Raw genomic sequence first — 17,374 nt, 5'->3', positions numbered from 1 at the left:
ACTGATTCAGAAACTTTAGTAACCATCAGCAGAATATTCAAAAGACTTACAAGCTTTTATACTTTTCCTGAATTTTCTATACTTGAAACATATACCATTGAAGGAAGCTTAAAAAAATTGTTTGAGAACAATTGTTGATATTTGAACTCAAGGGCCAAACGGACACACCCGTCGCTTTAAGGCTCCATCAGAAGCTCTGTAACCGCCACGTCTGCCACTCCACTATACCCTTCCCCCTAATTCGCGCACGTGCACGTGCTCAAGCACACCAGTGACATTAATAGCTGAGGTAGCTATATTAGAGTAGAAATGCCCGTCCTGTTGCTGGCTGGCTATAATACTGTTGAGTAATGCAGTCTGTGTACAAACACCAGATTTTTTTTTTTAGCTCATACACAGAATAAACCGGTAGCAGACCGTGATTAGACATGCACTGGATTAAAATGTCTGACTCCGCTTTTTATGAAAGAATTTGAATCAATTTGCATCAAACTCTGTACTCATTAAAGAAGGGAGGAAAAATAAATTTTCCAAAGTCAATTTAAGGGGAAAAAAAATTATATTAATAATGGAGATGAACAGGTCGATCAGCCAGTAACCAAAATTGGTACAGAGCTCAGAAGTTTCCGAGGGGTGCAACAGAAACGCATTTCTATGGTGTTACATTCAATTACGTTCAATTTTGTGCAGTAAAAGCCTCTGATCTGCCCTTTTCTTCATAAGTTGGGAGAATTAGTCTCACACCCACTCAAAAAACACAGAGTGCAAATAAGTTGAATATTCCGTGCCCGTGTAAGAAGCCGTATATGCTTGCAGCCACTCAACCCACGATCTCACTGTCAAGTTCAGTTTTAAGACTTTGGTGCCATTTGAGGTGGTAAAACGTCACCGTTTCTTTATAAACCTATACGTAGTGAACTATTTACACACTGCCATTTACACACTGCCATCCTGTGCGGTAGGGGTGAATTATTTGCTAAATTTGTTTTAGAAATAATAATTATAGCAGATGACAGAAATATGTGCTGTTCAGTAAAAATGAGGCTTTTTTGCTTAATTTAATTTGAAATTAAATGTTAAACTGTTGTATTTGAAGTTAGTTTGTATTATTTAAATGCTGTGCTTGGTTTTTAAGTGTGAAAACTACTGGTATAAGGAACGGCCTATGTTTAATTACTCATTAAACTTTTTTTTAAAGATTTTAAATTGTTACAAAACAAGGGGGGGGGGAATGTCATATAGAATTTTGATATTTAGAAAAATCGGGGTACTTCTAGAATCGTTATTTTAATCGAATCGCCACTACGGTATAATATAATTATATAATATGATAATATTAATTAATATGATAATATTGTATTATCGGGAAGTGACTGGTGATTCCCATGCCTAGTACTCATACACACCCTGCACTTCAAAAGTCTTTATTTATTTATGTATTAATAAATTAATTAATTTCTATAACAAATAAAATGTTTAAAATTGTCCAAAAAATTTTAGATCTGTTTTTTTAAGTCTAAACATGCCTGATGTTATGACACTGCCTTAGTCTGCCTGAATCACTTCTGAAACATGAAACCAACCGGCAGTGTGTGTGTGTGTGTGTGTATGCTGTGTACACATGTTGGCATGGTGATGTTTGGTGGTTGATACTGTTTGTGTGTTGCCAGTGGTGACTTAATGTTGACTCACAACTGAAAGCACAGGGTGAAGCTTCGTCTGCTGAATGGCAAAAAGAAAGTACAGAATGCTAAAAATGCTAAGAATGAATGAAAGTCAGCTAGCATTTATGTAATGCTAAAGCTCGTACTGAATACTAGCAACGTTAGCACTGTGTGGTTGCGGTGTCCTGCTAAATTTAGCACACTGCAGGCAGTTCTTATGTCTTGTTTTGATACAGAGAACCTTTATGGGGCTAAGCTAACCGGGCTACATAACAGCCACTAACTTCAACAGCTTTCTGCTGGTTTGGAAGGCAAACAAAAACATTTTAAGATAAACCAGGACGACTAAGCGCTCAGCTGCTAAATGATAAATGTATTCTTGGCTAGGAAAGTGTTTTTTTTTTTATTTTTATAACAGACAGTATTTATGTCTGCTTTCCCCTTTGTTTTTGAGTTGTGTAGTTTTTTTTTTTTTTATTCAGCTAACAATTGAGTGCTAGCATATATCATTACTGACAGGAATTGTGCCTTCTGTGTAACTCGCTTTGGATAAAAGTGCTTGTCAGAATAAATAAAGGTAAACGTAGCCCGTACACACACACTGTAGCCGGTTCATAAATTGCTTTAAGGTCTGTCGCTGAAAGTGACGTGTTCCGGGATCATTTATAACAGAAAAAAAACCCTAAAAGCTTTAGTCTTCAAGCATGTACAAACAACTCTCTGAGATTAAAATTAAAAAGCATGACAAAACCCCAACAAGCTTTAAAAGAACTCATGCCGTCTCATAAAAAAATAAATAAATAATTGTAATGAACAGCGCATATCCTTGTTTTTGCGGTTTGGTGCTTGTGGGCACCAAGTTACAGTCACGGCATAAAAAGGAAGTGCGAGGCTTCGAGGCACGCAATGCAAAATACAGAACATTATGTGCCACTTCAAAGTGTCTATGTGGTTATTATATGTAGTTAAATATTGATTAATATTAGAATAAATGTGTTTAAACTGTGGGTTCAAGATTATATTATGACTGAAGTAACATTTGTTTTGTGAGGCTTTAAAGAATCATTTGTTTATTCATTCATTCATCTTCTATACTTTATCCTGTATCCGGGGTCGCTGGGAGCGTGCCCTATCCCAGAAGACTTTGGCCACAAGGCAGGGTACACACTGGACATCACAGTGTGTACTGTACAGTCACTCACTCACTCATTGTCTATAGAGCTTAATCCTGTTTATAGGGTCATGGGAGACCTGGAGCATATCCCAGGCACGCGGTACAGATACCATGTACACAATAGACAGGATGGCAATCCATCACAGGGTGCACAAACTTACACACAACAAGCAATTGTTTGAGGAAACCCACCATGTACAGGAAGAACATGGAAACTGCACACACACAGACTAGCAGGCGGGAATCGAACCCTCGACCCTGGAGGTGCTAAGCCACTACGCCACCATGCCACCCTTATCACTATTATTTTTTTTTTCGTGCAAAATAATCAACTGTATGACCTATTAAGTAATGATACTAATTTAAAATACAGATTAAAATGTTATTTTAATATATACTATATATGCTACCTGGCAAAAATAAAGTCGCTGTTTGGATTTAAACAATAAATAAGAAGTACTGTGTTAAAGAGCGTCTGTCTGGAAGATTAATTAAGTGATTTAATATGTTTCAGCGGTCAACAATTCTTTTTACCCTAACTGATGCAATAAGTAGCTGCTCCTTTCTTAGACAACGAGTTGGACGATGTATGCCATGGTTGTGAAAAAAAATATGTTTCTGTGTTTCAGAAAGGTCAGAAATTTGGTCTACATCAAGCAAATAAAACAACTAAGGAGAAGAATGTTAAAATGACTGAAATTGAGTTAAGAACTGTCCAATGCACTATTAAAAACCAAACAGATACTGTTGAACCACCAACTTTATGAAAGAAATCTGGTCAGGGGAAAAAAAAGCCTCTGATCAAGACCCTTGACCCTGTTCCTAAGCAATGGGGGCGTCAGGGTAAGAAGAGTAGCACCTAAAGTGATGCAACCATAGCGCGCACTGTACAAGCCCATAATAGGAACAAAACATGTAAATGTATTATGTCAGACTAGAAAATTTGCAGAGTTAATTCCATGTTCTGTCAACTGTACTGAATTTGTACAAAATGTACTGCACTCATCTGTTTTTGCTTTAATTAGAGAAAACATGACTAGTCAGCTAGTCTACGCCTGTTTCCCAGATGAAATGAAAAGTTCACAAAGGATTATCTTTGCTATGGATATGTCCTATGTCTCTGTTTGTCTTGTCCTGGCAAATCTTAAGACAAGCTGTCTTTGCTGCTGGTCCAGAGTCTGACACGAGTGTTAAATATGCCTTGAGCATCTATTAAAATGTATTGTAAAACTTCTAATTATATATATCTTTAAAGACAATATTGCAGTTTTTCAACCCACTATGTATACTACACTATTACTATACTATACTAATATATATGCATGTAAAATTGGGTAGTGATAAAATGGTCACTATGAACTTTATTTATAAAAATAAAAACTTCTCATTTTATTAATTTAATTTCTTTTGCCTGTTGGAAACAGACGCTGACCTACATGTGAAGTCATTTTAACAACCTCACCAGCCTTTCAGACACAAGCTGCTTGCTATGCTGTGTAAATTATGAAGCTATGGTACACCCTGCAAATATGCCAGTGCAGGCCCAGTGTGTATCCCACAGTGTGGTTTGAATATGGGCAGCCTGTGCAGGTAGCCCACACTCTGTTACACTTTTACTCTTTGTTTGTTTGCTGGGTTATGTAGCTTTAATGTTAATAATCCTTTTTCAATCTGATTGCTTTTGATTAGACTGAAATATTGTCATTGGTAAAAAGGACTTTACAGAACGAAGGGTTTTTACAGAGAAACTGGGTTCAAGGAGCCTGTGGAAAATGTAGCTTCAGAGACCTGTTTGTGGCAGTTCGAACTCTGATGTGATCTTCCTGCTGTTGTGGCTCAACCCCTGCAAGGTTCAGTGTGAGTGAATCCTCATTAGTGCTGCACAGTTAGGCGCATAAAAACCGAAATCACAATAGGCGCCTGCGCAATTATATCTCAAAAGGCTGCAATTTATTCATTCGTGCGTGTGCCAGGATGTCCGGAATCAAGTGTAAAAGCACTGGTACTGCTAAAAAGTGGCCAGCAATAATTATGGAGACTATGTTTTACAGATTTTATACTGTGTATAGGCAATGTTTTAGTACCCTAGTACCTAGACAATGTTTGTTGGACTTACGAACAAATTGGACTTATGAATGAGCTCTTAGAACAGAACTTGTTCTTAGGTTGGGGACTTACTGTACGCATAGTCAGATTATATAAAATATATAATTTTGAAGTGCTAAATAAATATTGTAAAACATGCTCTCAGTGAAATCATTTGGACCATGATTTGCTGCTTGACTTCTCTGAGCTGTCTCATCAATAACGTTTGAACTACACTCCATCGTAATTCCAATGTGAAGAATTTTCAACTATACATGCTGTTTTGGTGTGCTTTTAACTAATGGATGTTCGTTGCTGCAAAGTCAACAATACTGTTTCTGAGTCTGTGATCAAGCACCTACTCATTTTCTTTCTGTGTCATAATCATTTCACTTTTTATGTGCTTTATCAAAGGACTGGCATTTATTAGAGTACCACAGGGCTAAACAGCCCCTGGGGTAAAAATAATAGAAGACAATAGACAGCTACTGTTAATGTGCTGAAGAAACTTTCTACAAAATAACCATACACTGGACTTTGTTTGGTGAATAGAAGTTCTTTGTTAGGATTACAAACATTGGTCATGTAGTAGGGATGAACAACAAAGAAAAAAAATCACAAAATTTAAAGACATCATCTTCACACTACACAATATATATCCACTCGCCAACCACACTGACAGGAATGTAACGCTGTTTGGGTATAATCTATACTATAGTGGTTTTTAAAATGACCCAAAAAAGGACAAAAAACTTCTAGTTATGTTAATGGTATCAGGTTGTTTATGAAATGGATCAGACAAGAATGACCAGAGTGGTTTTACATTTACGCGTTTAGCAGACGCTCTTATGCAGAGCGACTTACATTTTAATCTCATTACACATCTGAGCAGTTGAGGGTTAAGGGCCTTGCTCAAGGGCCCAACAGTGGCAATTTGGTAGTTGCAGGGTTTGAACCTGGGATCTTCCGAAACGTAGTCCAATGCCTTAACCACTGAGCTACCCCTGGCCTACCCCTGGTTTTAGCTCATTGGAAGTGTACAATACCTAAACTACTAAGTAACTACTAACTACTTTACAACCATGATGACCAGAAAAGCATCTCAGAATGCACGACACTCATCCAAGCTTAATGTGGATGGGCTACAAAGACAAAAGAACACATCTCCTTTTAAGAGTGCAGAACAGCTTAAAAGCTGGAATATTGAATAATTCCATTTTTGCAAATGGAATTATCCAATATTGTTTTCCAGTTTATTGTATTTCACAAAAAAAAGGAGAAATAACAGAATACTTGGTGGAAAAATCACTCACGCACTATCTGTCTATACTGCTTTATCCTGAATACAGGCTCGAGAGCTAGGAGACTTTGGGCACGAGCCGGGGGACACCCCGCACAGAGTGCCAATCCACCACTGGGCACACACACACACAGTCACACACTACGAGCAATTTTGGAATGTCAATTAGCCTGATCTAAATGTCTTTGGACTGTGGGAGGAAACCCACTAAGCACACAGAGAACATGCAAACTCCATGCACACAGACAGACCTGGGGCGGGAATCAAACCCTAGACCCCGGATGTGCAAGACTGCACTTAAAAATGAATAACAAAGGATTTATAATACAAAACAATGTGTTATGATACTCTTATATATACATATATATCACAATTTTAATTTTAGAATCGACAACCTTGTATTGATCACCAAGAACATGTATCAACTTTTTGTTCTCTTGCAGGCTTTTTTTAACCAGACCGCTTTGATGATAACAATAGACATACTGGGTTTTTCCTCGCTTTACTCAAACCAGACTTGTGACTCAAGTGACTCACAGAAGGAGCACGCCTGAGGGTTTTTTTTTCTTTCCAAATATGGATTTAATAATAAACTCATCCGGTCCTAAACTTTTATATATTTTTTTAATGATAAGGTGTGGCAGGTTTAGGTCATAGGACTTTATTAAATAAATAAATAAATAAATAAATAAATAAGAGGAGTTGTAAACATACCAGGGACAAGCTGACAGGGTGTGTTTTAATAACCCTGACAAGCTTTCCAAAAGTACAGTGTGCACTATTGGAAAACAAGTGTGACCTATTTATTTGTTCCCTAATGCAGTGTAAAAAAAAAAAAAAAAAAAAAACGGATGGTTCAGTGGCCTGGATGAGTTTAAAAGGCACTCAGACTGTTTTTTCCTTGTTTTCTTTCATACATTTTGACCACTTTTTTTTTTGGTATTTATGTCAATGCAATAGCATATGTGAAAGTCTAGTTTGAAGAAACCATGTACAGCAAGGGTGCATAGAGTGCATAAACTTTAACCACCCTAGTAGAAATCCCACATGTTTTCTTCACTATTACACTACACTGTACAGTAAATATAAACCTGCCTGGTGTTACACTGTCATGCAGTTTAATGCAAAAAGTTTGCAAAAAAAAAAAAATTCAAGTCTAAATCCTAAGCAAAGTTCTTCAGACTCTAGTGCACACACCCAAACCTCTAGTCTATGAAGTTGTGCCCATGTACTGAACACCTACCCTGAGCTTTGGTGAGCGCGAGCGCCGCGAAAAGTAAAATCCACATATAAGAAGTCATTCTGCGCTGTGATGAAGATGAAGAAGATGAAGATGAGAAGGTGGTCAAGGTGCGTGGGGGATTTCCGAGCTGTGTGACTCGTATTCACGTGCACAAAGAGATAACTCTTTATAAAAGGGTGTGTCGAGGCAAAATAGACCCACCCAGTGTGAGCAACGCGTACTCCAAAAGACCAACACTCCGCCTCTCTCGCGCGCGTGTGGGGAGGGAAATGTGGAAAGCCACAAGGGCCAAAACCGTGAAGTCGAGACTTGGATTTTTTACGTGTTGGTGCTCTTTTTATGTCATTCATAAAATACAGAAAATGTGTGTGGCAAAAAAGCTACTTCGAAAAGTTTATGCATCATAGAAGTAACCGATCTTCTCTAAAAATCTTAAGTTGATGATTGTATATGTGCCCCAGTCCGCGCAAAATTGAGGATTTTACCCACCAAAAAAATTCTGTAGTGTCCGTAACCATGTCAAATCTATGCAGCAATAGCTTAAAATATTTTTTTTTGGCATTTTAGAATGATACACTTTTTCAGGTTTATGTCTTTTCATGTAAAATCTAAATCTGAATGACAATTAAGATCATTGAAAGATTTGAATTTTAAAAAGTTACGGCTTGAAATTGGATTTTAAAAATATGTTTCTTTTTATGTGATAAAAGTATAAATGTGTATGCATATTCAGGAAGAAAAAAAACCTAAGCATGGATCGGGAGATAAGAAGCATTAAGTATTATTTTTAAAAAATGGTGAGACACGTTTTAGCACCAATACCATATTTTGACCTAAGTCATAGAAATAAGGAAAATTGGAATCAGGCAAAATCTAAATCCTGAGATCAGACTTTTAAAAAGTTTAATTTTTGTTCTCATTGATCTTTCAGCTACTCCTATCAAGGGGCGCCACAGCGGACCATCAGATCCGCACAACAACTTGGCACAGGTTTTTACGCCAGATGCCCTTCCTGGCACAACCCTTCCATTTTATCCCATTTTATTTAGGCCTCTCAGATAGCAGTTGAGAAATTTACCACTGAACCACCAATGTCCTATATTACAAATCCTTATACAGTATAGCAATTCGAAAAAGTGCTCCAGGTTAGAGCTGTAATCGGCCTTAAAAGTTAGGCCTGACAGGGCCCGAGCCCGACAGATTTCGGCCAGAGACCGACAAGTACATTTTGATTGACAGCCTTTTAAAAGCCCGAACCCGTTTACAGCATGACATTATTCATTATTCAATACCTGTTTTGCTGTCATACAGCAGAATGTCACATTTTTGCATTATTCTTATTATGGGCCAGGGGTAGCTTAGTGGTTAAGGCATTGGACTACGGTTCAGAAGATCCCAGGTTCAAACCCCACAACCACCAAGTTGCCACTGTTGGGCCCTTGAGCAAGGCCCTTAACCCTCAACTGCTCAGATGTATAATGAGATAAAAATGTAAGTCGCTCTGGATAAGAGCGTCTGCCAAATGCCTAAATGTAAATGTAGCCTTCATGGTTAAAACTTTTCCACACCGCAGACTTCGCTTTAGTTGCTGGTGCAACCAAAACGTAATCGCCAGTGGCAAGCCTCTGTTTAACCTGCACAGCATCCATTTTCGCATTTCTCTCGCGATAATCAAAACCCATCACATGACCGCTCATTTACTGCGCAAGCCCGAGCCTGACCTGAGCCCGGGCCCGTGTAAAATCAGCTCTTCAGCTCTACTCCAGGTTACTGAACAGCTACTGTACCAGCTAGACTTCCACTTAGACACATCGTTTAGAACTCACAGTTTTACCCCTTTTTTTTACCAAAGTGAACCAGGTGCTAGTGCCGGTTGAATAGCACACTTCCTAAGAACTGGCCTTGGTTTTCCATGTCATTACTATATTGTTTATGTCCATGTACATCTCTACTTGTATGTTAGCAGCAAAGAAAATGGCTACATTTCTTTGTGAGAAGTTCTCCAGGCTTTGGGATCAAACCATCATTACTAGAAAGCATTTGTGCTCCCTATAGAAATTTGTGCCACCAGTTTTTTTCATCTGAGGACCAGTGCTTTGGCTGTCTGAAAACAAAAATCTGGTTTAAAATTGGGCACCGGCTCTGAAATAGCTACAGAGCTGCTTTAGTGAAAATTGCCTGTTAAAGACACCCATGATTGGCTAGTGTTGCTATGATTGATGTCTTTTATTTTAGAGCATATGGCCCAGCTGCTCCCTACTTCCAGCAATGGATGGCTGAAAAGCATTAGCTAATATTCAAACTTCCTCACTGAATGATATATATATAGGGCAAATGTTTTTTCTGTTACACCATGCTTGACTGGCACAGAATCGATTGGATATACCTGAGGCTGATTGGCCAGTCACTGATCAAAATCAAACTAGCTGAAAATTGGTCAATTCTGATCAATGGCTGATTGATCAGCTTATAACTCGGCCTATAACTTATCACTTTGGTCTGACAAGTTTCCCAATCTGGAAAACAATGTATAGTATCACTTCACTACTTTTAAATTATCTTATATCAGTATTGGCTTTGGAGCAATTAATCTACAGACATACTGTAGTACTTGGTTAAATCTATACCACTGAAGATATTAATCACTTGTTCGAGAAGGTAATAATCAACATTACAACATTATCAAAGTTAGCTGGTTGGCTTGTTGCTTATGCTGCTCAGTGTTGTATGCTGGCTAGCTTCTTGCTAATTATGAATGCCTCTCTATGGTTTATTTTGGCCCACTGTTGTTGCTGTCATGCGATTTCAATTCTAAATGTGAACTATAGTATATTTTTATGAGCCTTACATGCTACTAGGACAGAGCAAGCAACAGACTCGCTTTCATGGAGGCATCAATATGTTTTTCCACTTCACAGTTCAAACATCCTGAGGTGGGAAATGAACTTAATACCACAGCAAAACTTTACAAAGATGTACAACATTAAATGCACATTCAAAGACGCTTAATGAAAATAAGCGGCATCTTAAATGCTAATGTGTGGCGTTTAATAGAAGTATGAACTGGGTCTAATACATTCAGGGGAGATCTGAATTGCCTATGATCACATAATATGTGTAGTGTGAATGTGAAAGCATCCTGTAACAGCAACAAAGAACCACCTAATCATCTGCGTCATTGCCCTTACCGGAAAAAATATGTTATCGTTGTGAGACCATATAAAAATCATGCTGAACAATCGAGCTTTCCACTGCTAGACTGATGCTATAATGGCAGAGACTAAAGCAATGGCTTTTCATAGCTTCTTTAATTGTCTCTTCTCTCATCTATTTATAAGCTTTGTCAGCCGAGCTTGATGTTTCCTTACATAGCCAAGCTGACACATGGAGTTGATCATGCATCCAAGATAATTAAACAATCTTCTCCTTCCATTCCAGATGCAGACAAGCTGTTTTAACAACTAATTATTGATTATATTGAGCTGACTGCCTATGAGAAAAAGACATACCGTGTAGTCATCACGGATGGTCAAAATGGGGACGTGTAGCCAAAGTACTGATAAATGAAATGAAATCATTCCAAGAAATCAGCCACAATTTATACAATGGAATCCACTTTAAAAATGAACTGATGGATGGATGGCTAGTTATATACATGAGCAAGCACTGGTATAGCATGACTGTACCATCCACAGTCTGTTGCCCTAGTAGAAAGAACTAATGGGGTGTTGAAAATAAAATCGACAAAGATAATGGAAACATGTTTTAAGTGGGTAAATCCCCCCACTCCCATTTTTCAGTAGTTAAACGTTTTTCTCCATTTGTCATTATCCATGCACGTCCATTTGTAATCGAGGAGAACCAGAGGGGCTGAAGAAATCTGCATGTGATGGATTCTAAAACTGAAAATTAAACAGCTCTAAACAGGTTCAAGTAGTTAAAGGCAGCGACAGAGCCATTCAGTTCGATCAGGTCCTCGTCAAAGCCTGACTACAAAAAAGCTGCAAGTCTCCTAGGTAGTTGTGCTTATACCAGGTTGTGCTAACATCTCCAACAGTTGTCCGGATCGCATCAAGAGATAACTGGGTTCACGATACCCTTTGCACAAAGGCACCTAGCTCATTCCCTGGAGAAGAGGAGAGAGAAAAGGAGCACATACAGCAATCAAGAAGCCCTTCCTCTCAGCGCTGTTAAGAGCAAAAACAAAAAAATACTCCAATCAACAAGCCCTCCGGGAGCCTCTACATACTATAGCACCTGAAGGACAGTAGATAAGAGATTGGCCTGAAAATTGTAGCAGAATGTTTTATATCTACAGTATGCTAGAAAGAAAAACACCCAGGACCTTAGATCTTGTGTTAGACTTGGGCATACTGTAATAGAGGATAGGGAACCATTTGCGTCACCATATTTGGTTTTCTGAAATCCCTTCTCATCAGCTCGTGGTGATCCCTACATTGTAGTAGTGGTGGTATATCCTTAGGAACATTAGATAGATTATTTGGGACATTGCAAGTACAATTCTCTAGGATTTAAATTCCTGAATCTAGGTGAAATCTCAAGAACTATATCAAATGTTTGCATGAAAGTTTTTATCCTTTTGCTCTGTTTAAAAAGCCCCCCCCCAACACTGCTGCTTTTCACTGCTACACACACAAGAAAGCAGCAGTGTAACATTTTATTTCAAATGTAATTCCTCTTCACTATTGCAATCTATTGATCTTTCTTATTAGACAAACTTTTGTATATTTGCATATTAAAGGCAGTGTTGTGTTACTATGTCCCCTAAAGACATTTCCTTGGTTACTGCCAAGTGTGCACTCAGTCTTGGGACAGCCCAAACCACAAGTTCCCGTTTTCATTATTTTTGGGTCCGCACTGGTGAGAAGTATTTTTAATATCCTAAGCCAGGCTGCTAATAACAAGATTTTTATAACAAGTTTGATTCATGCGAAAGAGGGCCCCGAATATTCAGCTTATGGTGTTAAATAGTGTGACTGCTGTCTGGCGGCTAACTTATCGGTCAAACTCAGGAGCATCCCAGCGTGTTTGAAGCTGTTTCATTTATATTCATTTTGTGTGTGTGTATATATATCATTTTGTGTGTGTGTGAATATATATATATATATATATATATATATATATATATATATATATATATATTCTAACTGTGATGAAGTCAAACGGAACTTCAATTCAATTTTATTTGTATAGCGCTTTTAACAATTGTCATGTCATTGTCAAAGCAGCTTTACACAATCAAAAGAATTATTTAAGTTTGTATGGAATGTGAATGTGTATAAATTAAAATAACTGAACTTTTGGTTTGGAGTGTCCCAAGACAGTTTGCACACTTGGCAGTAACCAAGGAAACTTCTTCAGGGGACATAGTAACACAACACAGTCTTTAATATACAAATATTCAAAAGTTTAGCTAATAAAAAATATTTTTTTTTTGCTAATTGTATACATCATCCAAAAAAATTATGTTAGAAAATTATTATAAAAGAATATTTTATTCATATAAAGCACACAATGCTTTTTTTCCTGTAAGGTGTCAGACAAGAAAATGTATAATATAATCATATTATTATCACAATATTGTTACATACTGTATATCAATATATAACTTTCTTTTTTTGTATAAAAAATTTATACAAGTTTTTAGCCCGTATAATAAAATAATATAATGGAAAAAAATATGTTGGAATATAAAGAAATTATAGTGTGGCAGTTCTGATTTTATGTGTTGACAAACACTTCAAATTGTTATAGACGTTTTTGTTTTGTACATAGGCATTTTTTGTGACACTTATGGCTTTCCATAGTATAATGCCCCAGGGTTGTTTTGGGCGTGTCATTTAAATGTTTATTTGTTCATTTTAGTCGGATCTGTCCTCCATTTCATTGCAGCCTAAATGCAAAACATATGAAGGCGTGCTTTTATGTTGCATTAGAATTCTTTCAATTTCGTTGTCTGGGCCTGAACAGGGCCTGAACCTGAAGCCCAAGGGTGTATTGTGACTCGAGCCACATACTTCCCTCACTAACTTAATGCGCAGTGTGTGAAAGTTTAAAGCATACTGGTGATCTGTTTATGCAACTTTATAATATATTAATTAAAGTTAAAGAGCTTTTAATGTTGTAATGTTTTATGATATGATTATATGACTGTAACAGCTGGAGACCCATTCCCTTTAATAAATAGATGTCTCTTCACATTATGTTTAGATTAGAATTAGATCATCTGACATAGGCCTCTCCATGACACTGTACGATGAGGCGATTTATTTGCTGCTGTATATCCTGGGCAGGGCCTTGGTGGATCCTGATGCTACCTTATGAACACTGCATGGGGGCAGGGTAGGAATACACTCTGGCTGGTTCAGTTTAGATCCGTATGCACATACACACATACAGGTGCAATGTATTGTTATGAATACCCCTGCTTGCACGTTTTTAAAAGATGAAAGAAAGCCAGAAAACCTGCATGGACATGGAGGGAACGTCACATGCAGCACAAGCAGCAACCTGAGGTCAAGATCAAATGGGGACTCCCGGAGCAAGATTACCCACTGCACCACTATCCGGCACAGGAAAAAAAAAAAGCACTAATAAGTTCTACCTGCAGTATTTCAATGAAAGCCCATAGCTGCTTGTGTGCAGTCATGATTCGTGAGTTTTGGCCTGATTCTGATCACAATTTGGTTTAAATCTGCTAGTTGAGTAGTAGTATATACACCAGTCACTCATAACATTATGACCATCACCTACAGTAGGTCCACCCTTTGCAAACCAAAACAGTAATGATCTGTGTGTTATGAAACCTGTCTATTGGAACCAGCATTAACCTTTTTCTCAGTTTAATCTACACTACCTCTTCTATTGAACCGGACCACTATTCACTCTACATGTGCATCAGTAAGCCCTGGCCACCCATGTGACCCTGTCTCTAGTTCATCGCTTTTCCTTCCTTTGACTTTTGGTTATCAACTCATTTGACTCTTTTGTTCAGCCATCATAATTTAGCCCTGCTCACAGCAGCTACATTTTTAATATGGCAGCTGAAAGTGGGTGGAATATATTTGGCAGCAAGTGATGTTAATGTGTTGAAAGCAACAACAACAAAAAAAAATGGGCGAGAATAAGGATTTGAGTGACTTTGAGTGACAACGGCCAGATTGTGGCGGTTAGACGACTGGGTCGGAGCAACTCCAGAACTGCAACTCTTGTGGGATGTTCCCAGTCTGCAGTGGTCAGGACATACCAAGGTCATCCAAGGAAGGAAAAGCGATGAACTGGAGACATGGTCACATGTCTCACTGATGCACATGGGGAGTAAAGGCTTGCCCGTGGTGTCTGATCCAATAGAAGCGCATTATTGTAAATCAAATCGATTAAAAAGGTTAATGCTGGTTCTGACAGAAAGGTGTCAGTGCATCACTGTTTTGTTGGCAGCCCGGGAACCTACTCAATATTAGGCAGGCGGTCATAATGTTATGGCTCACCAATGTACAGTACAGTAGAGCGCATAATTCTATGGAGACCTGTTGATTACTCCGGGTTCTTCTGACCCCTAGTGTTTGGATAAAGCAAACACAGGACAGTGCAGCAGATCCTGAAGTGTAGTGTGTGTGTGTGTGTGTGTGTGTGCTGAGCATCATCAGTTTATCTCTCTCTCTCTCTTTCTCTCTCTCTCTCTCTGTGACCTTGCATGGGTGCAACCTCCTAAATCACTTAATCATCCACAAGCCAATACGGCATCCGTGGGCTGTCCGGTGCTGAAGCAGGTTTGATCAAAAAGATGACTTGATTAAAGAAAGTTCCAGTCTTTCTCTTGGTGACACTTTGGATATTTGGAGATCCTCAGATTCTAGGATTCTATCTGATCCCTGTAGGTCACCCCGACCCCCGGAGGACGCGGTGAGCACCGGAGGCGCAAGAGAGAGCGCATTTATTTATTTATTTATTTATTCCCTTTTCCCCTGACGCGCGCGCGCGCGCGTGTGTGTGTTGTCTGTTCCTCTGCAGCACGAGCGCACAACCACCACCACGCGTCTTCGGCGCGCGCGCCCATGCGGACGCTCGGCGGCGGCGGCTCGCGTGCGTCCGGCTCTCGTGAACGGCGTCTCGCGCCCGCGCCGCTGACATGCAGTCGCTAATCTCACCGGTGACCAAAGCGATCTTGGTTGCCTTGTTCATTTTCGCCATCTTGCTCATCCTCTACGTGATCCTCTGGTACATATGTCGTGACGTGGACTGCGATCACGGCATCTGATTTTATTATTTTTGTCGCCTCCATCTCTCTCCCTCTCTCTCTCTCCCTCCTGGAGGACGCGAGCCGCCTTGGGAACGGGGATGACCCCTTGGTGGTAAGTGCACCGTTGCACCGTTCACCTTGTGCCAGCAGCATCTCAGTTCATGCCACCTACGAGGAACTCCATTGCATTATTAAACAAAAAAATGTAATCGTGCATCATATATTTATTTATTTATTGTTTTTGTTTTTTAAATAATAATGCATGCACATCCTTTTCGGGCTTGCGCAACATTTTTCCCACATGTTGCATGCTGCAGAAACAAAAGGGTCAGCGATAGATAGATAGATAGATAGATAGATACCTCATCTACTCTTATCATCACTTATCGCACATTTATCATTTTAGTGACATGCATTTATTATTATTATTATTTTTAATGCTGCAGGATGAGAAGCAAGAGCGCGCGCCTTTGATGCGGCTTCACCATAAAGTTCAGCATCTTGTTCTGTGCCAACTAAGTGTGCGTTCCTACAGGTGACAAGAGGTCGATGCCCATGCAAAACCTTTTAGAAAATGCACTTTTATATATATAATGAATTGCACTGCTTGGGTATGCTTATTAGTATGCAAAGGTTCATGCAAGCGCACTAAGTAGCTATTATTGACATGCCATTGACACGCATTTTGACGCATGGGTGATATTTAATAGTACTGTTTTAGGGCATGCTGCTGTAAAAAAAAAATTAGAAAATGAGAAAAAAATTCATCACCACATCAGGTCTGTTTTTTTTTTTTTTGTTCTTTCTTCATATCCTACATTGATTTCTTTCTCCTTCACGCGTTGAGCGCTGTGACTCACCGGTTTTTTTTTTTTTTTCAAGCCTCGCGCTATGAACGTGAGGAGAATCGAAAAACGCGCATTTCGCACGCGCAGCGGACAAACCTGTGCGACCCAGTGCGCGAGCCTGGAACGGGCATCCTTGCAGCATTAAGCACGAGCACATCGTACCGCAATGCAAAGCAACGCAGAGCGCAAAATCCAAGCGTTAATGCGCATCCAGTTTGCGCACTGAAGGACGAATAGAGGGCACGCAAAACGCTTTGTACTCTTTTCTGCTCATTTCCTTTTGACGTGCACGAAATTGAACTGGTGCATTGTCTAAAAAAAGCAAGTGAATCAGCAACTGCTGATGTTTTTGTTGTTGTTGTTGTTTTTCTTCTTCAAGTACCCTGGAGTTTCTTCAGTTAGTGCTTTTGGAAATGCGTTCTGACAGGAAGCCAGAAGATGCAAACAAACTCTGAGAGGGAGAGATGCGACAGCTGTTGTGCCATCCAGCATTGACAAAGTGTGTGTGTGCGTGCTTGTGTAATATCTGGTGGGCATGCATTTCTTGAGAAGCATAGCTCGTGAGTCATGACCAAGGTCAGTCTTGAAAACCATGCGCTCCTGGGCAAGTTGAATAAGGTTACGGGAAGAAAGATGAGCTAGGGAAAATCAGTGGGGCACACAAATATTTACAGTGCTGCATGTCTTCACAGCATCAGCAAGGCTAAAGGTTACTACCCCTGATCGTCTCTGCAACAATAATCTGAAGCATGCACCATTTCAGTTTGACAATCATATGATAGGATTCACGGCAGGGTTTT

The 17,374-nt window shown here is 39.1% G+C and overlaps 1 protein-coding gene across 7 annotated transcripts in view; it reads right to left on the bottom strand.

Annotated features, from left to right (window-relative positions):
• Positions 1 to 7,689, bottom strand: part of cd99 (CD99 molecule) — a 33,091-nt gene extending 25,402 nt beyond the window's left edge. For 4 of the 7 annotated variants that reach the window (XM_053476726.1, XM_053476727.1, XM_053476728.1 and 1 more), the window contains exon 1: positions 7,467 to 7,689. In XM_053476726.1, the coding sequence (XP_053332701.1) occupies positions 7,467 to 7,524 (58 nt within the window). In that variant the 5' untranslated portion in view covers positions 7,525 to 7,689. The remainder of the gene's footprint in view (positions 1 to 7,466) is intronic. The other 3 variants (XM_053476723.1, XM_053476724.1, XM_053476730.1) reach the window with 3 other exon arrangements.
• Between the last annotated feature and the right edge of the window lie 9,685 nt (positions 7,690 to 17,374).

Source organism: Clarias gariepinus, chromosome 18 (genome assembly GCF_024256425.1).
Source record: "Clarias gariepinus isolate MV-2021 ecotype Netherlands chromosome 18, CGAR_prim_01v2, whole genome shotgun sequence".
NCBI lineage: Eukaryota > Metazoa > Chordata > Actinopteri > Siluriformes > Clariidae > Clarias > Clarias gariepinus.
The sequence above is the reverse complement of the archived record's forward strand: the minus strand, read 5'-3'. Positions and strand labels throughout refer to the sequence as shown.